This window comes from Tiliqua scincoides, chromosome 4 (genome assembly GCF_035046505.1).
Source record: "Tiliqua scincoides isolate rTilSci1 chromosome 4, rTilSci1.hap2, whole genome shotgun sequence".
Taxonomy (NCBI): Eukaryota; Metazoa; Chordata; class Lepidosauria; order Squamata; family Scincidae; genus Tiliqua; species Tiliqua scincoides.
Window position 1 is genome coordinate 201090035 of NC_089824.1, and position 27201 is coordinate 201117235.

At 46.3% G+C, this 27201-nt stretch overlaps 1 protein-coding gene across 1 annotated transcript in view; it reads left to right on the forward strand.

The window, feature by feature from the left end:
- KCNS1 (potassium voltage-gated channel modifier subfamily S member 1) overlaps positions 1–7300 on the forward strand; it is a 108585-nt gene extending 101285 nt beyond the window's left edge. The window contains exon 6 of the mRNA XM_066624700.1: positions 6653–7300. Coding sequence (XP_066480797.1) covers positions 6653–7087 — 435 coding nt within the window. The 3' untranslated portion in view covers positions 7088–7300. The remainder of the gene's footprint in view (positions 1–6652) is intronic.
- The last annotated feature ends 19901 nt before the right edge of the window (positions 7301–27201 follow it).

Sequence of the window (27201 nt, forward strand, 5' to 3'; positions counted from 1 at the left end):
ATGGGCTTGTGCCAGCTATATAGCTGGCACATGTCCAAGCAGACCCAGTGGGCAGCATGGGCTTGCCCCAGGGCAAGGGAGGAGGAAAAGGCTTTTGGGTCTCAAAACCCCCATGGGATGCAGCGCACACCCTGTTGACGTGGCTGCATTGATGCACAGATAGAATTGGTTAGCTTCTTACTTAGCTTCAGCAAAGTGGCTGTCCTCACATCATGTTCTGGGTCTAAGGTGCGGGTGCTGGGTTATGTTCAGCTTGGCAGGTCAATATGTTGTGCAGGCTTATTCAGTGTTGGGCAGCAGGTCAAAGCCCACTGAAGCTGTCGGTTTGTTGGGCTTTAACTTCATCTGTGTCACCAGTTCCTTGACTGATACCCAACACCAATATTTTCTGCTCCTTGTTGCTGTCAAGCACAGCTGTGAAATTTCAATGGGAGAAGACTCTCACTTGACAACATCTGCTAGTGCTTCACATTTAGACCCTAATTCTCCATGTGCACAAATTGCAGAGTAGTGCTCATCATAATTTGCCTCCCACCGTGGAAACTTATTTCTCTGACAGTGTTATAAGTCATCAAGACTGCAAGGAATGTAGGAATTGCACTACCTAGGGAGAGGGTATGATTAATATTCAGGTCACACAGGCATATTCTATTCCTGTAGGAGACACAGTGGATGTTCTCTATTCCACAAAAGGTCATTCAGGTTGGTGAGGGCAGGGGTGGATCCAGGGGGGGGGGAGCATGGGTGCACCCCCAACTGTGTGCCAGTACACAAGAGCACCCTCTGGACTGGAGAGCAAAATTGTACACAAGGGGGAGCACTCATTTGGCAGGTGCCAGCAGGATTGACTGGAATGGGAGCCCAGGTCTACCCACCTGGTTGACCTGGGCTCTGGAGTTGGTAGTGCTCATATCCCCCCCAAACATAAACACTGGATCTACCCCAGGTGAGGGTCTGCTCTCTTCAGAGCCATGGTGGGCACTGGGTTGCCTAACTTGCACCCCCATTTGTGACTAGCACTCTGCCTGCATGCCTCTCAGCTTTTGTCCAGGCTTCATTGGGACTCACTGCCTGCCCCTAGCTTGTGCTATAAGGATTTGCTACTGCTTTAAGTGGAGGGATTTTTTTTAACATGTGTGTGAATCTGTGAGAATTGATGCATACGGCATATGCTTGATGAGGCTTCATCTGCTGCTGGGATTTAAAGGAAGACAGCAAATGAATTCCAGTCATATGATGAAGTAGGGAGAACGAAGGAAGTCGCTTAAGTGAATGGGAAATGTTTGCGCAACTCAGATTAGCAGCACTGGCGCACAGAGGTTTTGAGCAAGGATAATGCTGGGCTGTGGGGACTGAGAGAAGAGCGTGGAGAAGGCTCTGCAGAGCTTCAAAGGGACCACCTTAGCAGAGGCAAATCATGACCTGTTCGTAACTTTTGCTTGATGGAAGCTTTCTTCTCATTGCTGTTTTCTGCTGGAACTGTGTTTTGCCGTGTGTGTCCGTCCTCTCACACAGCCAGCAGAGTGAGAAGCTGGAAGTAAAAGTAATGGCAGCTATAAAAAGATGAAAATGTATTATTGATCTAAATGCTCAGGGCCCATTATCTTCCAGTGTGAAGATAATGTGTCCATGGGCCCATTCCCCACCCCCCAGAAGCACTTGAGTTCCTACTCCTTAACTAGTATTTTATTCCTAGCATTGTTGCAACGTCTCAGCTTCCACACAGCTCGGGTTGCTCGTCTGGGTTGTCCTTCTATAAATGGCAACCCTCTTTTGTTTTTATTTGACAGCTTTATCCTGGGTTTGGCTGTCACTCTACCATTCTTCCTTGCTGTCTATCTCTTGCACCTTCCCTATAAATAAACCAGCTCTGACAGAGCCTTTTTTTTTTTTTTTTTTTTTGCTGCTGCTGCTCATGTGATGCTGTGTGTGAGTCCTACCCCATAGTGATGAAGAGGCACATTCATTCCTCACCTGACATGCATGAGTAAAACATGCTGCCGCCCTTCATGTTGATGGATGGGCTCATCATCTTTTGACAACTGCATGGGTTATCTGGTGTAAGCATCAGACCTGAAATAGTGGGGTGTGTCCAAGCTGTAAGACAGACACAAAAGTTTATATTGAGTGTCACATAATTCACAAAGCTACAGCCTGAGTACATGGAGCAGCGGGACGAGGAGAAGAAAAATCTCAGTCTTCCCAACAAATGGGGCCAGAAGTAGCTTTTTAAGGTGGTCATCCTCAGGGCCATGTAGAGCGGGATATAGGACTGGGCCAGATGGGAAACTGGGTTGTCTGTTAAATACTTCAACAAGCCATTAACCAGTATTAAACTCAGTAAAACTCATCTTAATACCGTAGGAATATCCACCCACTAAGGACCTTCTGATTGTCCAACATAGCAATTCATAAACATCATCAAAGGCAGAAAGATCCAAATATTTAACACCAAAGATCTCGTCAACATTTTTCTGTACTCCCGTGTTTTCCATGACTTGTCAATTAAATTTAGTACAGAGTTGGTTTCTGTAATCTGCATTTGTTTGTTTATATTTTATCTGTATTAATCTGGTCAGGACATCATATAGATGCTTGGAAGTTGCCATCCATGAACTCAGCAGAACTTGCTGCTGAGTAACCATGCGCGGAATCCAGCTGCACAGGTCACTTGAACTTGCAGGTGTTTCTGAACTGTGCCTCTTATTGAGAGCTGGTGTGACATAGCAGCAAAAAGTTTGTGCTGTGAACTTAGGAGACCTGGCATGGGATGTTTGCTAGTATGGCCATCTGATAGGATTGCCAAATTCAGTCCAGGAAAAGGGATCACTTGGGCAGATACTGCTCTTCCTCTCTCAGTGCTCCAGTAGTGGGAGAAACTTGCCTCTTTCCCAGTTTCCCTTCTGCAAACTGGTACAGGCCCAGCTTACTGAAGTTTCCTACATCAGTAACCTTCTTGATTTTCCCCATGGCTGCATTGGCATCACCCCACACATCAGATGGCTCTTGGCATAGTGAGGGCTTTCCCCTCCCCTTCCAAATGCCTGCTTTGCAATCTGTGAAAGGAGGAGAGTGACAGATATTTATTTGCCACTAGGAAATTAATCGCTTCCTTGCCAAATGCTGCAGACACCAGACGGGTACATGTCTCAGCTGAATACAAACCAAAGCCTGGCCCAATCTGTGGCTAGTGGTGGTGCTGATTTGGAGTCCAGGAACAGCCTCATCCCTCAAGGACATCCAGCAGCACCAGTGTTATGTGAAAATCCCCTTTTGCCTTTTAGTTTTGATTTTCTATATATCTGGGTATAATATCACACAAAGCTAAACTGTTCTGCCAGCATACAGGCCACATTTCCAGGACTCTGGTCAAGCCACAAGCTCATGGTTACACAACCACCACCCCCCATAGTCACACATTATGCCAGAGGTGCCCAAACCCCGGCCTTGGGGCCACTTGCGGCCCTTGAGGACTCCCAATCTGGCCCTCAGGGAGACCCCAGTCTCCAATGAGCCTCTGGCCCTTCAGAGACTTGCTGGAGCCAGTGCTGGCCTGATGCAACTGCTCTCAGCGTGACAACCAAGTGTTCAACCTCTTGCATGAGCTGTGGGACGAGGGCTCCCTCCACTGCTTCCTGTTTCACATCTGTGATGCAGCAGTGGCAGCAAAGGAAAGGCTGGCCTTGCTTTGTGCAAGGCCTTTTATAGGCCATAAGCTATTGCAAGACCTTCATTCATTCATGTAAGTTCCATCTCTAATATATTCATTTATGTAAATTTATTCAAATTTGAAATGTAAATTAATTCTATTTTTTTCTGGCCCCCAATGTTTGGACACCCCTGCATTATGCGAGGAAGTCTTGTGTTTTAATCCAATCACTGTTTATGCAAACTTGAACTTGTCAGAGAGTTGATGTGGCCCTCCTGCCAGAAAGTTTGGATGCCCCTGCATTATGCGCACTTCCTCCATGCAAACTTGAACTGCTTTCTTGTGTTGCTGATTTATTCTATTGACTCCACTCAGTCTTTGTTAAGTTCCCCCATCTAGGAAGCCAGCCATAGACCCCATTGAATTTTGCTGATAACTGACTTCCTGATCCCCATTCAAATGTATACATACTCCAAGCACCCAGTTTTGGGTTAGCAATCAAGCTACCATACAACTCAGCACTGTCTCCCAACCCCTTTTAAGAGAGGGCTCCCTCTCACATGCTCTCTCTCTCCAAGTCCCAACACATTTGTGTTGTGTCAGAGGGTCCTCTCCACAGGACTCTTTCCTCCCCCCCCCCCCCACTGGCTCTACAAGAACAGGTAACTATCTTGCACCTGGAACTCTTTCCCTTCTCCCCCCCTTCTCTCCCCATCTTTAGTTAGCAACTGGGGCTGGCAGAGCAGGGACCCCCTAAAATCCTTCCCTACAACCCCCCTTCCTTTTTCTGATTTCCTCGGATGCACCAAATACTCTTCACACGCAACCATCATGGAAGCTAGGTACCAAGAAATATATTTTTCCATGTGCATTATGTTTAGCTTTGTTCTTTTGCAATAAACCATAATCTTTTATTGAAAGTTATCTTTCTCTCAGTCTCCTCTTTAAGCAAAAGGGAATTTCTCTGCATTACGCCATCCTGTTATCCAGCCTACGATCCTCATGTTCCAATAAGGGCAGTGTAATAATTCCCCTAAACGAAACAGCCCTTTTGGTAACATCAGTCCACACTGCCCTTCACTGACACCATGTCGGGAGGCAGAGAAGCGCCAAGGGCAGTGATGGCTACCTCGGCCTCGATCTCAGTTTGCATTAGTCACAGGGGTGACTAAGCTGTTTGATTCACATTCTGGAGCTTTCCGTCCGTCTTTTTTTTTTTTTAATGGGGAAAACAAGATTTATTGTTTGTTGTAATGATTAGAAGAGGTGGCATTCAGCAGCAAGAGTAATTTCTGATTCTGCAAAAAAAATAATGTCAAGTGTTGCAGCTGTAATAGAGCTGAGAGTTGAAATGGATTTGAAATGGAGTTCAGCGTGATCTTTTGCAACTCTCTCTCTCTCTCTCTCTCTCTCTGAACTGCTAGCTCTTCCAGATCTCAAGCAGGATGAATGGCTGTGGCACAGAGCATTGTTCATGAATGACTTGGCACTGATTGCCTGGGGCTCTGATTTTGGGAGTTGGTTTGTTTTATATGCCAGGAACTATCTAATACTCATTTTAAATGTGCATTACTGTAGGCAGAGTCGAAGGGCAGAATGTCACCTATCTCCAGAAAGGAAATTAAAATAAAAACACTGTGAGAAAGGACAATCAGTTCTTCAATAAGCAAGGCAGGCGAGAGCCAAGGTGGTGTAGTGGTTTGGGAGGTGGACTCAGACCTGGAAGATCCAGGTTCAAATCACCCCTCAGCCACGAAGCTTCCTGGTTGACCTTGGGCCAGTCACTTTCTGCCTTACCTACCTCACAGGGTTGTTGTGAGGGGGAGAGGAACAGCTGTGTATACTGCCCTGGGCTCTTTGGAGGAAGGGTGGTATAAAAATGTGAATAATAAAAAATAAATTGGCCTTTAAGGGAGAGGTGTGGAATTCAGTTGAGTAAACTCACTGTATAGTTATAAGTGGTGTATATATAGAGATGGAGCTAGGTTAAGTGCCTGTAGACACTTGGGTTCCACCTCTCTTGTCTCCAGGTGAAGCTGGGAAAGACCTGTGTAGACAATACTTTGTTACATGGACGAATACTTTGACTCACTGTAAGGTGGTCTTGAAAAAATGAAATCAGAGCTTAAAATAAATTACATTTGCTGGTGATGTGGTAGGCACAAGGGAGACCTGGTAGACACAGGAAGGTTTACCATGATCACTATTGACCCCACTGATGTTACCAATTCCTGCATTTGTTAAGGTAACATGATTGGCCTTGTAACCTGCATTTCCATACTAAATCAATTTGTGATCAAATCTGGTATCTTGATCACTAGAGGAAAAGCAGGATAAAATGGAAACAGCAATATTGGAAGGAAAAAGAGAGTCCATTGAATAAGTATGGAATGGACGAGGCAAGACAGGACCATGACTTTGCTTCAGCTGAGATGTTCTCAAGCCTGAGTCCAAGTCTCAGTGATGGACCACTTCCTTAGCATACAGAAGATCTCCGGCTCATTTCCCAGGAACTTGATCAGGAAGGAGAAAGACACTTCTCTGAGAACTTGGAGGACAACTGCCTGGCAACACAAACAATACTGAACTACAGCAATACCTTGACTATCATCCACTTGGCTTTCATCGCTTTGCTCTTTCAACCATTTTCAAGTGTGACCACATTTCAGGTTTCATCCATGTGCTTTCCTCTTTCATCCAGCTTCATCCAACCTTCCACGACATTCATCAAAGTTCTTATGTTTATTTTTTATTTCTGTTTATTTAGGTTTTGCACATATTCACATGTTATATAGTTATTTATGTTTTTCACCAGCCAAAATAAATTGGCAAGCTAACTAAGGCTATGCTTTTGACATTCATCCACTTTTGTCTGGTTAGAGATCAGAACATGAATAAAAGTGCAAGGTATTGCTGTAGCTAGACTAGTGATCTGACTCTTTCTAAGGCAGCTTCACATGCTACATCTCTAGTGACTTTTTTTCCTTCTGTTTTCTCTTTCAGCATAGCTACAGAGAGGTGGGGATTCTGCTGCTGTATTTGGCTGTTGGGGTGTCTGTTTTCTCTGGAGTGGCCTACACCGCAGAAAAGGAAGAAGACGTTGGCTTTGATACAATTCCTGCCTGTTGGTGGTGGGGGACGGTTAGCATGACCACAGTAGGCTATGGAGACGTTGTGCCAGTGACAGTCGCGGGCAAGCTGGCCGCTTCTGGCTGCATCCTGGGTGGGATTTTGGTTGTGGCACTGCCCATCACAATCATCTTCAACAAGTTCTCCCACTTCTACCGCAGGCAGAAAGCCCTTGAGGCTGCTGTGCGGAACAGTGACAGTGCAGAGCCAGAGGACTCTGAGAATTACCCAAGCCAAGACTCGGAGTGTCTGTGTGAAACCTACCAGAGAGAGGATGACCTGACTAGAAACATTCTTCCACTCCATTGAATGGATTGGGGGTCTGGGACCAGTTCTATTCTGGCATCAAACAGCAGGCAAGGAGCTAGTGAGATAGTTGCAAGGGCAGCATCTCTGTCATCAGTGACTCTCTCCATTATCCATGACCTGCTCCAGAAGCACATCTTTGGTTCTTCATATTTCCTGCTGAGCTACTGCAGATTGCTCATTGACCTCTTGCATCTGGATTTCCAGTGTTTTACCAAGATACTTACACTGTGATTAACTCAGTCCTTCGGTAATTCAAGGGACGTTTGGAGCTAAGTGGCCAAAATAGTTTGCTTCACAGAGGCTGTCTGTCTGTCAGCCCTCCAAAAGAGCAAAAGACAGAAGCTTCACCAATGTAGTCATTTTTTCCCCATGACTTAAGTTCCCTATTGAGGGTACTGCTGCTTGCATTCCTCAAGAGGACCTATGGACAGGTGTCTGGAATCACTTGGAAATACAAAACTAGAGACTAAGAAACATATTTGCTGGTGAAATATCTGGTGGTGCAGCCAAATATTTTAAACAGTTTGCCTCTTTCTTTCTTTCTTTCTTTCTTTCTTTCTTTCTTTCTTTCTTTCTTTCTTTCTTTCTTTCTTTCTTTCTTTCTTTCTTTCTTTCTTTCTTTCTTTCTTTCTTTTTTTGACTGCCATCCCAACAGCTACCACACATTCTCTCTTGGCCAGGCAGCCTCAGTCTTAATGCAATCAAATGTTCTTCCACCATCTATGGCATTGTTGATCCTCAACATTGCTTTTCTCCCACCCCATTTTCTATGCCCTGAAATCCAGACTATGCTCTTACCTTAAACCGTTGCCAAAGAGACTGGATACTGGATGCGAAGATTGGCCAGTGTGCTGTGACAAAGTGTTGGTGACTTCTACAAAGCCAAGAAGCTGAGATTGTAGAAGGACTCTCCTTGACTTGGTTGACTTGCCTTATAAAATGTCTAACCTCATCTGGGAGACTCACTGGAGGCTACCAGTAAATAAGTGGATGTAGCTTAGATTCTAAATGACCAACATTGATTTAGAAAAATGAAGGGGAGGGGAGGAGGAAAGTGTGATTCATGGGTGTGCTGGAATTGGTCAAGATAAGGGTTGGAGCACATGCTATGATTATCATGGGCATGCTACTAAGGACTTGCTTAGCTCCCCATGATCATTTCTCCACCACCACCCCACTCCCTAATGTTTAGGATGACTTCATAAAATAACTTCATAAAACTATGCATGATGTGGAGAAAGTGGATAAAGATGTTCCCCCTCCCCCTCTCGATACTAGAATGTGTAGTTAGCCAATGAAATTGACAGTAGATTCAGGAGCAACAAGAGAAAGTGCTGCTCTGGAACTGGCTGCTATGATGGCTACTAGCTTTGATGGCTTTAAAGGACAATGTTGCTGACAGGGAGAGGCAAGGGAGGGCTACTGCCTTTGTGTGCTGCTGGTGGGCTTCCCAGGAGCATCTGACTGGTCATTGTGAAAATGCTGAATTAAAAGGAACTCTTGTTTTTTCATGTGGAGATAAGATCTCCATGTTCTGCCATCCTAGTAGCCACTGGTAGGGCATGTAGAGACCCTCCATGTGATGATGATTGTCCCCTGAAGTAAGTCCACATGTCTTCTGTGGCATCTCTATCGCAAGTGCAATGTGCGCTCCAGCAATTGAGTAAATGATTATCCCACGCTGACCTTAATGTGTAGCCAAGGCTGAAATACTCAGTGGGTGTGCTTGAAGATGTGTGTTAAGCAGTGCATGCATTGACCTCGTTTCTGAAGAGGCATCATCTTACAATCCTTTGCTCATATCAAGAGTCCCCAATTTCAATAAGCAGCTATGGCAGAGGATGAACAAAGCTTCCATCTAAAGCCTATTCACACTTGTAAATACAAGTGGAAGTATGGGAACAATGGTCAAGCTGTAGCCCAGTGATAGAGCACATGTTCAGCATGCAGTCAGTCCCAGACTGAATCCTGGCATCTCCAGGCTGGTGCTGGGAAAGTCCCCTGCCTGAAACCCTGGAGAGCCACAGTCAGTCGGTGTAGTAGACAATATTGATATAGATGGGCCTATGTTCTCACTCTGTAGAAGGCAACTTCCTGTGTGGGTTCTGTTTACCATTCATACTGAGGGAGTTTTACTCCACTGGCACAAAGTCTCAAATAGAACAAATAGAAATATTTGTACTGGAACGAACTAGAATGTCACATGTTAATTGGCTAACTTTGGGTTCATTAGATGCTTCTTTAGGCTGGATTTGGCAGGGAGGAGGAAGAAAATAAGGTATTGCAGGGCATGATGAAAAGCTCCAGTTTCTAAGGCTGCATCCTATCCACACTTACCTGGGAACAAGTGCTATGGACTATAATAGAACTTACTTCTGAGTAGACATGCATAGGTTTGAACTGTAAAAACCTTAAGATGACGTGAAGGACAAGTTATGCAGGCATAATGAGATTAGTGTGCACTAGGTGAAAAAAAGATATCCGGTTGCAGTAAAGAGTGTGGGAACAAAGAAGGAATAGCTCCTCTCCCTTTTGAGCGTTACTGAGATCTCAAAGTTACCGAGAACTCAGAGTTACTGAGATCCATCTCAAGCACTAATCAGAATATCTTGGTCTCTTGTAAGGTGTTCTAACGTTACCAGACATAACAGAGGCCAGGGCTTCCAGGTGCAACATTCTCCCACGTGCAAAAGCAGTGATTATCACTACCACCAGAGGAGGGCTATCAGCTGAGTGATAGAGCACATGCTTTGTGTACAAAAGGCTGCCAGTTCAGTCTTCAGGTAGGGTGAGAAAGAAGTTCCCATCTGAAACCCTGAAGAGCCACTGCCATTCTGGCTTGTCAAGTACTGACTTCGATGGACCAATGGTCGGATTCCATATCAGGCAGCTCCCTATAAATGCCTCCCAGCGTGCTTGGCCATGCATACGTTCACCAAAAAGGCAATACCATTTAGAGTAGCATCAAAAGTGTGTGGATTCTATAAAGAAAAATATTTGTGTCTGAGGCCTTAATACATATTTGTCTCAGTGACACAAAGGGAAGTTTGCTAAAAGGTGGTGTTGATCATATCCAGGCGCCTCTTTCCCCCCCCCCCCTTTGGAGGCTTTCTACCCGGTAATGCCATCTTGTTTCTTGGCTGGAAGCAGGGCAGGCAAACACCCTGATTAACAGCAGATGGTGTTGGGCCACTTGTTTAGTTAGGATGGCAGCCAACAGATTCCATTCTGAACAGGGTTGTGTGTGTGTGTGTGGGGGGGGTTTCCTGTGGTTAGGGGAAGATTGTCTGTGGCAACTGTGTGAGAATGTAAAATTAAAGAAGTGTAACTAGAATCACAGTATGATAAGAGAACCTCTGGCTGTGCAGTGTTTCCTCAGCTCTGAGATCTTAGGAAAGCTTGAATCTAATTCAAGATAGAAGTTAGCAACCATAAAGAAAAAAGTCACTCATCACCTTACAGCAGGGGTCTCCAAATCCCACCCGCAGCCTTTATCCAGCCCGCAGCCAGCCTCTTGTTCCCTGAAAGCCCCTAGCCCACTTGGCCAAACATGACTGGAACTATGCTCTGGTTGCATCTGGAAGATGTTCTAAGGGCCAGAGAGGTTGAATGAATGAGCCCATACATTCATTTATTCACTCATCTAAGTTCCATCTCTAATTTATTTATATAAATATTATATTTAAATTTTTTTTTTCTGGCCCTCAAAACCGTGCCAGACATTTGATGCAGCCCTCTGGCCAAAAAGTTTGGAGACCCCTACCTTGCAGATACAACCATGCCCTTATCGTGGAGTGTTCATATCAACACTGTAACCCTCCAATGATGGACGTGGCCCTGTTGATTACAATGGAACAGTTTCAGAATTGGTGTGAAGATTGTTGTCTCTTAGCCTGACCCTTTAACTTGAGGTTGGCGTAGCTAATGTGCTTTTCAACAGGATGCTACAGGATCACTGGCAAAAATGTTTAGGCTCAAAAATGTAATCCAAGTTGCCACTCAGAGCAGGGTTAAACCTAGTGAAGGCAGTTCGACAACCAAATTAACAGGGGGGCGATGAGTTTCTTTCCAATCTAATTGCTTTGTAACTTAAGTCATCAAATTTTTCATCCTGGATTGTTCATGTAGCCCAGCCCTATCCTGGGCTGCTTCAGACATTCAGTGGTACTGAAGCACCCTATGCTGCATGCACTGGGCAGGCCAGGGATCAGGCAGTGAAAGAGAGGTAGATGAAACACTTACCTACTCCGCTGCTGCCTGGTCCCCAGTGGGCCGACTGAAATCTGCACCAGTTCTTCGACTGGTGTATATCCAAGTGGGCCCAAGGGGACATGTTGAGCCAGGAGCATAGGATACTGGTGCCGCCACTCACTGATATCTGCCCATAGCCCATCCTCAACAGACCTTGGCTGGTCCAATCCCTTCTCCTGTCCCCCCCCATAACTCCCCTCCATCAACTTACCTGCTCCAGTGGGAGCTCTGGAGCTCATTAGAGTGATCCCAAGGCTACCAGCTGATTGTACTGGCAGCCCCAGCGCACGCACTGCCACAGCTGCTGCTACTCCCAGCCAGGACCTTGCACTGACCAACACATGTTCTGTCAACATGAGGCCTGGAAAGGATTGGACCATTAGTCTCAGATATACTTCATCCTTTGCTTCTCTGTGCTCTGTAACCTTGCTTATTTGAATGCTCTCCAAGGAAACAACCCAACACTTCCCATTCATACCTGTTTATATTTAAAGGCATGGACCAGATGTGCTGGTCCACTTGTGTGTGAACATTAGCATTGTTTACAGTGAAGTGTGGCAGCACTTATGGGTTAGTATTTTTCAAAAGACCTGACTGTATACAGCAGGGGTGTCCAAAGTTTTTGGCAGGAGGGCCACATGGTCTCTGTGACACTCTGTCAGGGGCCAGGGGAAAAAAAAGAATTAATTTACATTTAAAATTTGAATAAATTTGCATAAGTTTACATAAATGAATATATTAAAGATGAACATATGAATGAATGAAGGTCTTGCAATAGCTCAAGGCCTATAAAAGGCCTTGCAAAAAGCAAGGCTGGCCTTTCCTTTGCTGCCACTACTGCATCACAGACGTGAAACAGCAAGCAGTGGTGGGAACCCTCATCCCACAGCTCACATGCGAGGTCAAACAGTCGCCCTTACGCTGACAGCAGTTGCATTGGGCCAGTGCGGGCTCCAACAAATCTCCGGAGGGCCAGAGGTTCATTGGAGACTGGGGGCTCCCCGAGGGCCACGTTGAGGGGCCTCGAGGGTCGCAAGTGGCCCCAGGGCCGGGGTTTGGACACCCCTGGTATACAGGATGGGGCCAAGGGAAATCTCTTCAGTGCTGTCTGGTCATGTATAGCACATTAGAAGCATACCAGCTATGTGCCACCAATGCTAATGCTAATGTGCTAACCATCACATGTGGTCCCTGCCTTTTAATATGACCAGGCGTGCATGGAAAGGGTACATGGGCAAGGGCTTTCTCTGTATCCTGTGTAAATCAGACTAGCGTGGGAGTATATGAGAGATGCAATGAATTTGATTTCATTTGGCAGATCTCATAGAGGCATCAGTTTTTTCAGGCAGTCTTCATTTTCTTTTTTTTGTTTAGTGCACAAATGCTCAACCATGTGGTCAAGAAATCGCTCTCTGGAAGAACTCTTGGGGCTTGGGGTAATAGAAGCTTGATTCTTATCTGCAGGTTTTACGACCTGTTGTGAATGTTAACCAAATAAATGAGGCTGCACTTCACTGTCCATTCATGAGGCCCCTTCCTGACTCTAGCAGTGTGTGCCTTTTTCGACAGAGAATGAGCAGTCTGAAAGGCTTGGGTCTTGAAATATGTATATGGCTAATGGATTTGTGTGCTTGAGGTATTTGTATTGACTTCAGGAGGGATGCTCAGCTCAGCCTATGAGTGAACCAGCAGGCTTCCTTCCGCTTGTTCTGGAGGCATAAACGGCCCATAAGGTTGGGCCGAAAGATGTCTTGTTCATTCAAATGGATGTGATTTTTTTCCCCTGAAGTGCAGTCTAAGAGCTACCTTTATGCGTATTGCTCCTATTCAGGGTTTGAACAGATGCGATTGGCTTGAAAGCCAAAGCCCTAGCTCCTTTCACTGGGGCAGTGCTATCACTTTTGTGACAGGAGAGCGAGCCTCCTGCATCCCGTTCAGCAGGCAAAGGATTTAGCATGAAGCTGTTTGTGCTAATGTCTGATTTGAATGACTCTTTCCCCTCTAACAAAGGGCAAAAAGATTGTGCTGTCCAGGCTTGTTTGTGATCCTAGTGGAGCCAGGGCTTCTCAAACTAGGGCGTTGCAACACCCCAGCCTGAGGGCCCTGAACTCTGCCCCCTTAAGGGGCAGGGAGGAAGCAGCGACGCGATCCCCAGGATTGTGTCCTTCAGGGGGCTGCAGGGACTGGCATGCACTTACCAGTCCCTGCAGCAGCGTCCTGGGGGTGTGGGGAGCCCTGTGCAAGGGTCTGCAGGGCTTCCCGTGTCTTCAAAAGTGAAAGCGCAGCGATCACGCTCCGCCTCCGCAAAACCGAAAGTGGAGTGCAATTGCTGCGCTTTCACTTTTGAAGACGTGGGGAGCCTTGCAGACCCTTGCACAGGGCTCCCCACATCCCCAGGACGCTGCTGCAGGGACTGGTAAGTAAATGCCAGTCCCTGCAGTCCCCTTAGCTACCTTCCCCCCCCCCACTGCCTTCCCCACTCCCCCACAAAGAGAGAGAGAGAGAGAGAGAGTTTAAGAATACTGGGTGAAGGGGAGGTAAACTGGCTTGTCTACCAAGTGACTGATGGCACCGGTATGAACTAGGACAGAGGAAGGAGAGTATGGGTTGACAGGTTCAGCACTCAGTTTGGTTTGGTATGTGGTGCTATGATAATAGGATTGCTTACAGTTCAGCCACATTTACCATGCCATCATTCAGCCCAGTTTTGACAGTGGTGCTGTTACAGCTCCTCCAACACAGTCCAGACACCGTGTGGCTCAGATAAATGCATGCTTTTAATGCACCAATTTCCTCGTGTAAATTGGCCCATATTTTTAAAATGCTCGGCTTTCTATTAAGTGTCTCTGGCCCTATGAGGCCAGGAAGTAAGTAAATGTGTCTGCAATTTTCCTGAGGTTGTACCCCCCCCCAGGAGCACCACGGTATCATAATTGGGTAGGTACTACCCACACCAGCATCAGCAGGTTTGATTGAGAGTGGGTAACATGAATCACCTGCCTATGTCATGGTCCAGGGTCTCTCTGACCAATCTTACGTACTCCTGGTTCACAGGCCGAACACCCCCAGTGTGTCAGAAATGCATGTTTCCAATTTGTTCTTACGTATCCTACTATCTCAAGGACCTTAACACTCTGGGAGAGCAGGGCACAGTTCCTAGGCAAAAAAGAACACATGTTCTTGCTCACATTCACCTGATAGGCCACACACGCCAAACAGGTGTGCGTATGAGTCCTCAGGGCAAACTGCCCTTCAGTAGGTACCCTGAACCTTCTAACAGCCAGTCCTTCAGTCAAGGGGAAGCGGAAGTCCTACAGGCTAAGTCTCCAGCCCTTGCAAGCTCTGAGCTCCCCCAAACGCCAGGGACTCAGACCTCAAGGCTGTGGTCCACTTCATGGTAGTACACTGAGTGGCCGAGGCCAGATTTAGATTAATTCCATTCCTTTGTACTCACATTGACACAAGCCTGTCATAATATAATGGTTTATTTAAAGAATAGAAGTAGAGTTACAATGAATGGCATTTAGGTTTGAGAGAATAAATAGTATATCACACACACAATACTAAAACAATAAAGCCAAGCTCCTAAGCTTACTTATCCCTAATGCTCACCTGATTCGTTCCAGCTTCTGAGCATAGGCAAAGGGTAGCTCCTCTACCTGTTGTACCATGGCTGATACAAACATGTCCATTATGGACTGGCAGAAAGCAACTCACCCCCTCCCAACATGGTTTGTAAAAACTTAAGCTTAGTTCGTAGCCAACCAGAGATTCAGACCTGCTTCTGGAAAACGATCTCATGACCTGAGGCTACTGTCGGTCACTGGCCCCTTCCAACTGGAGATACATAGCTGCAAAGCATTCCCAATGAGTAGGACCTTGAAGTCCAGTCTGTTATCATGTCTGTCACCTGGATGAAGTGAGGTTCAAGATAAGGTGCTTCTCAGCCTTCTAACAAAGCTCAGTTCCCATAGCTGCTGCAAAATGGTGGTGGCCTACAAGATGGAGTTAGACTTAAGCCAGGGATTTTCCTTGTTCTTCACATGTCACATGCAATTCCTTTGTCCAGCCATTACCAATGGTTGCAAGATTGTCCTGGTAGTGTTTGAAGCTCTTGACATCAGTGGTCAACTGCACAGGAACTGGTTACTAAATTAGAGTAGTGACCCATCTTCTTTGTGTCACTATGCTGATCAAAGCTTCCTCCCAACTTCCAATAAGTCTCTTCTCCTTGCAGCCTAGGCCAATAATAACTGAAATTCCAATCCTGAATGCACTTACATCTGTTGCTTTTTTGAACCCAGCTGTATTACTGGCTGTTTCTAACTTCTGTGATTAAGGACCACTTTTCATATTATATGTTTTCTGAGTACATCTGAAAATGTAGCATTTTAGCAGCAACTGTTACCCTGCACATGCACAATCTTGTCTGATCTTAGAAGCTAAGCAAGGTCAGGCCTGGTTAGTACTTGGATGGGAGACCGCCTGGGAATACCGGGTGCTGTAGGCTTATACCATAGTCTTTCGAGACTTAAGGTTGCCAACCAAAACCAGAATGAGAAACTAATTTAAAACCACATGTTTTCAGCAGTCAGGTCCACCCAGAGCGCCAGAATTGGCTACAGCAGTGTTGGGTGTACATTTAAGGGCAAACTCAGATGTAGAAGCACTAAAATTTCCATAGCTAGTCACGTCTGAGGAGATTTTTTTAATTTCCTTTTGCCAAACTATGTGTATATCATCACAATAAAAGAGCAGACAGTATCTTCCTATTTGTGTTTATCCGTGAGCCAAGCAAGATTTTCACCATGCCATGCAAGAAGGTCAGTATCAGATATATCTTGGCCTGCACCCTTCGTACTTGCATTTGTGTAATGCCTTCTGGGTACACAAAGCACTTCCCATCTATTATCCTTACAACAACCCTGTAAGGTAGGTATTATCCCTATAAAGCAGCTGGGCTAAAGGTTTGCTAAAGCCCACCTTTTGAGTTCATGACAGAACTAAAACAGAGAAGCCCCAATTTGCAACTCCATCTCTTAGCCACTCCACTAACTCTCTAAGCTGAAGCTCAGAAATAAAAGAGGAGACCTGACAGTCCATCCTGAACAACAGCCAAATCTAGGCTTAGAGATGTCAAGTCAGCTTGAAATCCTTTTTTGTTCTTTCTATTTAGAGTCCTGGCCAAAGTCAATCAAAGACACGAGAAGCTTCTGCCAATTCGCAAAGCTCTGGATTGGATCCCCTGCAAATGTTTGCCTGGTAAACGCAAATTAATTCAATGGCATTTCCCTTCAGTGACGAGCCTTGTGCCAAGCGCATGGAAGTCTTCTGCTGGCACAAGCATGTGATGCTAATGAGAAATAACTATTACGGGATGAGCAGACTGTAGAGCTTGGGGGCTGCTCTAGGCGACGGAAAGTACAACACCCCGGAGCTCCCCTGGGAGTGCTGACTCAACACAGCGCAGTCAAACAGCTTTTGGTGACAAAAAGTGTTGCCCTTCTGAGCTAACCAGGAGAAAGCACCTCTTATTGACAACATTCAGTTTTGCCTGGGAATTTCTCGATTACAGCACAGTCTTCTGCATGTTTCCTCAGAAGTTCTACCAAGTTCAGCAGACTTTTCAACCCAATCCACGGCTACTCCCCGTGTAGCGATGCAGCAACGCTAATGTGGCATCTCCTGCATCCTACAAGGGGGTTTTGGCCTCCAGAGGCCTCCCTGACATAAAGGAACATTTGTTCCCTTCCCCCAGGATAAGCCCCTGCTGGCCCAGTGCGTCAACTCTGACCTACGCCAACAATTTTGCTGGCACAAGTCCTCATTGACTTGGGAAGGTGGATCAGGCCCTGGAAGGGAGTAAGGATTCAGCAGGTGTCACTGCCACCAAATCTGCCCCCTTTGCAGACCTGATCTGCCCTCCTGCCCGCCCATCTCCCTGTGTTCCGCTCATCCCATTCTGCCCTTCCCTGCCTCCCTCCCAGCCACTACCTAGTCTTATCGGCAGCACAGAACTGGACACTCACCACTTCAGGCAGCAGCCAACCTGTGCACTGTGGCATACCACCGTTCAAGAGAGCCAGGAAGCACATTGTGCCATTGGAATGCATCGTTCTGGCTCATTCTGGCATAACGTGCTGTTAGGGTCAAGCTGCCCCTCTTACAGGAGCATGCATACGATTGCAGGTGGGTAGAAGAGCCATGGGGCCCAAATGGCTATCACTGCATCCTATGCACACCAGGCAGCTGCTGGTATCTCCTCAGGGGAAGGGAACACTTGTCCCCTTCCCCCGGGGAAAGGACCAAACCCTGCAATTGGACTATTCAAGTCTGTGCTAGATATTTTGCCGGCTGAGAGTGGGAGACCCCATGTCGACCCCGTGTTCTGGACCCGGCAGAGCAGAGCTCTCTTCCTGATCCAGAACACTCCCCCCTGCCCCAACTAACCTCTCTGCTGCCTGGAGCTCGTCCCTTGCTCCATGTGGTGGGCCTCTGGGTGGTGCTGACTCAGCACAGACTGGCACTGAACCGGTGCCAGTGACCTGGTGCTGAATTTCGCAGGTATGCCTTACGCCATGTTTGCAACACCCAGCACTGGCAGAGGGCGCCACAGTAAACTCAGGATTGGGCTCTTAATCCATGAAGAGAAACGCAGACCTTTTCTCAACAATTGACCAGGAAATATTTTTTTTTTCCTTGCACCCCCAGGTAGCATTTTCCAAAAAGTACTTTTTGCTGTTGCTGCAAATAAAAGAGACAGCGTTGTTGGTCCACACTGCTGTGGACTGATGAGCCAAGCACTCTCTTGTGGGCTTTTCTGCCTGAATCTCAAGGGAAATAGATACACGTTATAGGCATGTAAATGTACCAAAGCTTCTTCACACAATTTTATATTAGTCATTTTAAAAACATTTTAAGTAAAACATGCAGTGTATAAAATTAGCCTTTTCAAAACCACTCATCAACTGTGGTATTAGTTCTACCTGTCTCACCTTAATTAATGCAATTAATTTACACATAAAATGTAGCTATCCTCATCTTCTTGCAACATTCTTTCATCACACAGTTGTGTATTCTTTTTCAGTTCGTAGCAAATATTTTAGCACCCGCTAACAGTCGGTCAACCAAATCCCTATTTCTTAGCCTGACAGAGCTTCTCATTTAAGATTGCAGCTCATGGCCCTAAGCAAAGAGTGTCTCCTGTAATATCGTTCATTATTTATCATATCTTTATCCAGATGGTTTTCCTATGCTTTTAGGTTGCTACGAGATATGCAAAAAAAAAAAAAAAAAAAAAGTCTATCCCATCTCCCTAAAAGTGGTGGTTTATGTTCTACTTTTTGTTTTTTGCTAGTGTTCATATGTTATTTTTTTTTTAGCTGCAAACTTGGAAATGAAAGCATGATTGTGAGTCTGGTGTTTGAAAATATTTATTTCCTACAGAACTATGTGCTGGAGATTTGGAAATGACTGCCAATCCCTGTTGAGTGTATGCAAGCTGGCCAGCCCAGTGTAATGTATGCAATGCCCCGTGTAAATTCCCTGAACAAGACTAGTGCATTAGAACGTGTTGCTGGTCTGGGATAAGGTCCTGTCTCTTATCTTCTCGGGACCCCACCACCACCACCTGCCCAGTGACTGAGTGGAAACTGAGCCCAGAGATTATTCCAGATGCAAGGGAGGGCACCAGGATGTAGGTCTCTTGTTATCCAGTGTGCTCCCTGAGGCATTTGGTGGGCAGCTGTGAGATACAGGAAGCTGGACTAGATGGGCCTATGGCCTGATCCAGCAGGGATGTTCTTATGTTCTTTATCATTTGGCTGGTCTTTCTAGGAGGAACAGCAATACACAACACAGCGATTTTCAGTCTTTTTCATCTCACAGCACACTGACAGAGCACTAAAATTCTCAAGACCCACCATCAGTTGTGTTTTTTTTGGCAATTGACAAGCTACGCCATGATGCTGGTTGGGGGGGAGCTAACTTTCCCCTACAGTCCTTGACCCTCCTCCAAACTCCCACAGCATACCTGCAGACCAATTGTAGCACACCAAAGGGCAGTAACACACTTGTTGAAAATTGCTGGTTTGACAGTTGCATAGTGCTTTGTGACAGTACAAATTGCTTCCTTCCTTACAATGACCCTAAAAGGTTAGTGGCAGCCCAATTGTAACCAGACTTCTAGTGCTAATACAACTGCTATACAGACTGGAGGCAATGGAACAAACATTCCCTTATCTTGAGGAGGCTGTGTTGGCTGCCCCACCACCATCACAGAATACAATTCCCGCCCTGTTGGCATGACTGCATGGGCATTGGAAAGTTGGTTAGGACTGGGCTGTAAGTTTTGTTGGCCTCACAGTTGCACCTTGCCTAAGAGCAAGCTCAGCTTCCTGGGCTCAGCTTCCTGAATCACAGCTGAGGCTCCTGCAATTCAATTCTATGCATACCTACTCAGAAGTAAGTCCCACTGAGTTCACTACATTCACCTTGATTACATTTTCTATAGAAAGGCAGGCTGTAAATATTGGACAAAATAAATTCCCAGATAACTCCATAACTGGCTTTCCTGAATCTGAATAGCCTGGGGAATGGCAGCAGAGCTGGATTATCATGCTTGCTTTCTCAGTCCTTGTTGTAAACCCGTGGGAAAACAAACATAAGCATCCATTTCTGATTTCCAGGCCATCCCAATTGAGGAAAGCCAGGAGCTAAATTATCTATTTTCCCCAATATTTATAGCCCACAAATGTAATCAAGGTGGCTAACAAGGTCAAAATAAAGCAATAAGAAGATCATGCCTAAAATCATGTTTAAAATGGGGAGGGTCCAAAGATAAAATCAGCTGCTGATAGAGGTTACTTAAAAGCAGCATCCAGAGAAAACTGAAAGACCGAAATGAGCCTTGGCCTATTGCAGACCTTTCATGGGAGGCTATTTGAAAGTATGGATTCTACCATCAAAAAGCCCCATCTCTATTAACCTCACGGTGTATGTGATGATGTCAATATGTAATCTTGAACATATAATAGTGGGGCTTAGGAGGTGAACATCATGACCGAGCACTTTCATACAGAGGGGGGCAATTCTGGTCCTTTGTGGGTTGTCTCTTTGAAAGTTACAATCAGCAGCACCTTGAACTGAACCTGGAAACAAATTAGCCAAACAAACAAGAGGAAAGAAGCAACAGGAGCATGGGGTGGATGACGGTACTCTTGAGTGGTTTCTGTCCAAGACCAGGGCTAGCCCAGCCATGAGGTCAACTGAAGCGGTCACCTCAGGCAACAGACTGGCAAGAAGGACCTGCTTCTGTCCTCCCGCTTGTATCTGTTTACCCTCCTCCTCCCGGTCCCTGGACTGGAAAAGTAGGAAAGGAACAAAGCATAAGTGTGGTGGGCTAGAGTGTCAGAGGAGCAGAGTGGTGGGCTAGAGGGGTCTCCAAACTTCTGAGGGCAGGGGAGGCTGCATGCAGAGCTCTGGTCAAGATCAGTCAAGTGGGCCAGAGGCTGGCCGTGGACCGGCTATAGGCTCACCGTGGACCGCATCTGGCTCACAGGCCGGGGTTTGGAAACCTCTGGCTAGAGTACCAGAGAAGCTGCACATCTAGCCCTTTAGCCCATTGTCAGCATGTTTTCAGCACACTTTTGGATGTTTAAAAAAAAAAGAACCACATTTTATTTTAAAATGTCACGTGTAGCCTTTCCATGATGAAATCTGAGCTATGCCCCCTGTTCTACTGAACAAAGCAAAAGTTAAGAACATAAGAACAGCCCCACTGGATCAGGCCATAGGCCATCTAGTCCAGCTTCCTGTATCTCACAGCGGCCCACCAAATGCCCCAGGTCCCTGTTTGGTCCCCAAGTTTGGTCCCTGTTTTGTGATGCTGTGTCCCTGTTTATGGAGTGTGGGATTTCAGCCTAAGTGTGCTGGGGTGGCCACCTTTGTGGCAAATCCAACACATTGGCAGAAAGTAAAACTGTAATTTTTCACCAGGGAAGTCCACTGAGTTTGCTTGTCTTGAGCTTCTGGCTTTGATTGCTCAGGCTCTGAAGGCAGCCAGCCAGCTTCTTCAAGCACTGTAGCCTGAGAGATAAATGGGTTTCCATTATTACATCTGGTTCCTGTACCTGTGTGAAACTCTGCTGAATTACATCCAAATTATAATTACTCACCAGAGCCTTGAGCTGTTTGCTGTTTATAAAAACACACAGATCGCTGTGCCCAGGTTTCCAGAGCCCTGTTTTAATGCCAGCCTATTGATCTAGTCTTTTTAGAAAGTCCAGTTTCTCCTACCGCCAATTCAGACATTCCTTAAAAGGTCTTTCTTCGCTGCATGTGTCTGCTCCCCCATGCCGAACAGTAGTCATGGCCGCATGAGATGTGCTTTTTCTCCCATTGCATTTCTGACTTGCAATATCTGAAAGAAAGCATGTGTGCAGTCAGGCTAGATGGTTCTTAAAAGCATGTGATTGGGACTAGCATTTCTTACTGTTTTTAATTCAAGAGATAGTGGCTGGGTTGCCTCCCTGGTGGATTCAGGCTGAAGCATGGCAGGAAAGTGGTTTAACTCTCTGCACCCCCATGCTAAGCTAGATCCCCTTCCCCTCTCCCCATGGTTGCCATTTGCCCCAGGAAGGAAAGTTCCCCTAGGACTAGCCTAAAAATATTTATTGTGCTTACGTTATCTCTGCTCAGCATTATTGTGATAGGTAGTGAAGCAGAAATATAGTGGAAGGTTTTTGTAATTGGCTAATTAGCACAGCTCCCAGGAGTCTAATATACATTTGTTCACTACCATCTTCACTCTAATAACTCAGGTACCAGATGTTACCTGTATTCTCATAAAGGGCAAACAGCTCTAAGTGCTACAGTCTGAGGCTACAATCCTTTCCACACTTTCCTGGGAGTAAGCCCCATTGAACTCAATGGAACTTACTTGGAACTTACAATGCATAGGATTGGACTGCATAGGATTGGGCTGTCAGTCCAGTTCAGGAGGCTCTGTTGTTACTCAGTAGGGATGGACTGTACCTCAGTGGTAACGGACTTGTTTTGTAAACAGAAGGTCCCAGGTTCAATCCCTGGTGTCTGCGGGTCCATCAGGGAGAGACGCCTATTTAAAACCCTGGATAATCAATCAATCAATCAACAGTATTTATATACCGCTTTTCAACTAAAAGTTCACAAAGTGGTTTACAGAGAAAAAAACAAATAACTAAATGGCTCCCTGTCCCAAAAGGGCTCACAATCTAAAAAGATGCAAATGAATACCAGCAGAAGCCACTAGAACAGACAGTGCTGGGGTGAGGTGGGCCAGTTACTCTCCCCCTGCTAAAAAGAGGAGCACCCACTTGAAAAAAGTGCCTCTTACCCAATTAGCAGGGGTTAGTGGATAGCCACTGCCAGTCAGATTATCATTAGACAATTGTTCTGAGCAAGGTGGCCAGTAGTTTGACTCAGCAGATAGCAGCTGCCTACAAAATATTAAAGCAGCCCAATCCTATCCATACTGTATGCCGGCGGATCCCAAGGTCTGTCAGTGTACCATATGGTACACCATTGCAGCTGCTTCTCCAATGGTCTGCAGAACATGGCTGCCAGTGCAAAGCCAATGAGGCATGGACAGTAGTGCTGCACACACCTGTCATTAGTGCAGTTGTGAGGTCTGAATGGGGTGGGAATCAGGCCAGGCCAGGGGTATACTGGGGTGGATCTCATTGGCATCTGTGTGATTTGGAACCCCCATCCCATCCCCTTTGCTCTAACAGATCTACACCAGCAAAATAACTAGAATAGATTTGAGTAGGCCCATAGGGGACCACAGAGAGGCAGAAGAGGTAAGTTTTTTGTTCCCTGCCTGGTCCCCAGCCAGCCAATGGGATGCAGTGGAGGCTGTGTCAGTAGCATTGCACCCTGCAAGTCAGTCCAGGATAGGATTGGCAAGTTGATTTTTTATTATGGCTCTCTGGTTTCATGCCTGGTTTTGCTTCTTTGCACCTCTGCTAAGTTTTCCCTTGGAGCATCTGTGCTGTCTTGTCTTCAGGATAAGCAGAGCTGCCCCAGCGACTGATTTACCTTGAAATTATGCCAGCAAACTCCCAGCAAGCATGCCAGAAATCAATTACCATTCACTATGCAAAGGTAAACAGTGGTGAAAGTTACTTGGAATAATAATATGTATAATAAGGGTTACAGCCCTCTCTCCGCACGCATACCATGGTCCTGCTGTGGACTGGACCTCTCTTTGGGTGTTTAACCCAGGAGAGAAGCTCTCATTTAGAAAAAATAAACCAGCAATCAGCTCTATTGCTGTACTTAATAAATGGTGTAGCATCTCCCTCACTTGTAAAATAGTTATTTACTTGGAAATGGAAGCAGGGAAGAATTGTCTCCAGGCAACCAGACAGAGATGCTTTTGTCAACTGGAAGGGAGTTGGCTTCCTCTCTCTCTCTCTCTCTCTCTCTCTCTCTCCTGCTGTTTGAAGTGCTGTACATGACTAACAGACCAATCCACCATAACTCCTTGCGCGATAATGCAGCAGCACCAACATAGCTCCCACTGCATCCAACAAGGGAGTTTAGCTCACCAGAGAGCTCCTTGGGGTAAGCCCCTACTGGCTACCAGGTCTAATTGAGCCTGTGCCAGTGATATCATGTGGACCCCTGAATGTGGATTGAGCCCAATAAGGGGGTTAGATTTCAGTGGCCAGCGCTGCCACCAAAACCACTCCTTTCCCACTCCCAAACCACTCTCCTTCCCACCCCTGTTGCTGCCCCCATTTCACCCACTCCTGGCTCCCTCCCACCCTCTGCACAATCTTATCTGGGGTGGCAAGTGTCCATCATCCCCTGCCACATTGGGCCAGCTGCTTACTGCTTCTGGCTGCCCTAGGTACCAATAGGATTGTGGCTGCAATCCTATACACACCCTGAGTGTAAGTTCCATTGGGCTCAGTGGAGGATGCTGGAGAATATGGATTACTAGGGTCTTCTTATGTTCAGCCTTTTCTTTTATGACAATATTGGGCAATCCACAGGAACTGGAAACAGAGAACTGTCAGTTCTCTGTCAGCTTCAAGTTAATTGGGCAGAGTAAATGGCTAATTTTTCTTTGAAGAAGACGCAGCCACTGCTGGAGGGGACAGGGGTCCCAGATCTCTGTCATGTTTAGAGGGCTTGTAACCATGAGCAACAGCTCTTCCTGGAACACTTTACTGAATATAGCAAAGTTGATACATGTCATAGAAAGGGCCTTGATACCTCTTAGCGACCAAGTGACACCAGCAACAAATCCTTGGTATAACTGGCTGTGAATCTGATACACAATGTACGGAGCCAGATGGATTATCTGAACATCAGATACTAACTGGAATTTATGTAAATTTTCATTTGGGAGAAATAGCAGTCACTGAGAGACGCAATCTAGATTGGACCAATGGTAGAGGTCCTCCATATCTGCCATGATCCCAAAGTGGATCTGGCTTCCCAAAGACTGGTTTTTGGAAAGGGGGGTAAGCAAACAAAGGCCAAATGATATATAGTATTTAATGTAATTTGTAGTTTGGTCCAAAGGAGTGAGCTAGATGGTCAGTGGTAAATGTGGATCTTGAACCATGTGGTGCTCCAAACAAGGTAGCAGAGGGAGACAACAGTTCATAGTATGCTTCCTGTCCCATCTCCACTTTTACACAACCCCTTTCTCTGGCCAGTCCTTTTTCCTGCAATGTGACAAAAATGCACCCAGTATTCCATCTCAGAGTGGAAAAGGGTGGCTGGGGAAAGATTAAGCTACTTTCCCCTCTTCTCCTCTACAGACAGCACCTTCCCCATGCCATGTAACTACAATTATTTGATGGTGATCTGGAGTCTTGCATCCAGTTCCACCACCACACTGTAATCTTCAAATGATGGAAGTGGCCCTGTTAATTACAGCGGGACAGCTTCAGAATTGGTGTAAAAATTGTAGTCAGCCTGACCCATGAACCTGAAGTTGGTGTAGCTCAGTGATTTTCAACCTTTTTCATCTCACGGCACATTGGCAAGGTGCTAAAATGGACAAGGCACACTATCGGTTTTTTGACAATTGACAAGGCACACCGTGCTGCCAATGGGGGGCTCACATCCCCCAATAGCCCTACTAATAAGGTCATGAACTTCTAGTTGAAAAGCGGTATATAAATACTGTTAATAATAATGTTAATAATAATAAATAACCCAAATTCCCACAGCACACTTGGGGACTATTCACTGCACACCAATGTGCCATGGCACAGTGGTTGAAAATGGCTATAGCTAATATGGTTAGCCACCAGGTTAGTCTCAAGGCTGGATCTGTTTTACCCAACACAACCCTTCTAAAGATCCATTTTCATGTGAAGCTAGACTAATGGTTCCTATAAGCTAAAGTGAGTTTCCTTGAAGATCTTGAGCAGCAGTTTTCAACCGCTGTGCCATGGCACACTGGTGTGCCGCAAAGCTGTCTCAGGTGTGCCAAGGGGCCAGAGGAGGAAGGCAGCAGCTGCTTGCACGGGGGAGAAGCAGCTGCTTTGACCCTCACATGGCAGCAGCAAAAAAGGAGCAGCTGAGGCTGCTTTGCATCTCCTGCTGCTGAGGGGGAGGAAGGCTGCAACCTGTTACCCATTTACCTGGGAGTAAGCCCCATTGACTATTATGGGGCTTACTTCTGAGTAGAATGACAGCCACTCTTTATAGCCTTCATAGATCTCACAAAGGCTTTTGACCTGGTCAGCAGGAACGGCCTCTTCAAGATTCTCCCTAAGATCAGATGTCCACCCAGGCTCCTCAGCATCGTCAGGTCCTTCCATGAGGACATGAAGGGCACTGTAGTCTTTGACAGCTCAACATCAGACCCCTTTGACATCCGAAGCGGAGTGAAACAGGGCTGTGTTCTTGCGCTGACCTTGTTTGGGATTTTCTTTGCTGTCCTGCTGAAGCATGCCTTTGGAACTGCAACAGAAGGCATCTATCTCTGGACCAGATCAGACGGGAAGCTCTTCAACCTCTCCAGACTGAGAGTAAAGTCCAAAGTCCAGCTGAAATGTCTGCATGACTTCCTCTTTGCCGACAATGCAGCTGTCACCGCCTACTCTGCCAAAGATCTCCAGCAGCTCATGAACTGTTTTAGCAAGGCCTGCCAAGACTTTGGACTGACAATCAGCCTGAAGAAAACACAGGTCATGGTTCAGGATGTGGACTCACCTCCCTGCATTACAATCTCTGCACATGAACTGGAGGTTGTCCATGACTTTGTGTACCTTGGCTCAACGATCTCCGACACTCTTTCTCTTGATACCGAGCTAAACAGACGCATTGGCAAAGCAGCTACCACGTTTTCCAGACTCGCAAAGAGAGTCTGGTCCAACAAGAAGCTGACAGAACATACCAAGATCCAGGTCTATAGAGCTTGTGTCTTGAGTACACTTCTGTACTGCAGCAAGTCATGGACTCTTCGCACACAACAGGAGAAGAAGCTGAACACTTTCCACATGCGCTGCCTCCAATGCATCCTCGGTATCACTTGGCAGGACAAAGTTCCAAACAACACAGTCCTGGAACGTGCTGGAATCCCTAGCATGTATGCACTGCTGAAACAGAGACGCCTGCATTGGCTTGGTCATGTCGTGAGAATGGGCGATGGTCCGATCCCAAAGGATCTCCTCTAGGGAGAACTTGTGCAGGGAAAGCGCCCTACGGGTAGACCACAGCTGCGCTACAAGGATATCTGCAAGAGGGATCTGAAAGCCTTAGGAATGAACCTCAACAGATGGGAAACCTTGGCCTCTGAGCGTTCTGCTTGGAGGCAGGCTGTGCAGCATGGCCTTTCCCAGTTTGAAGAGACA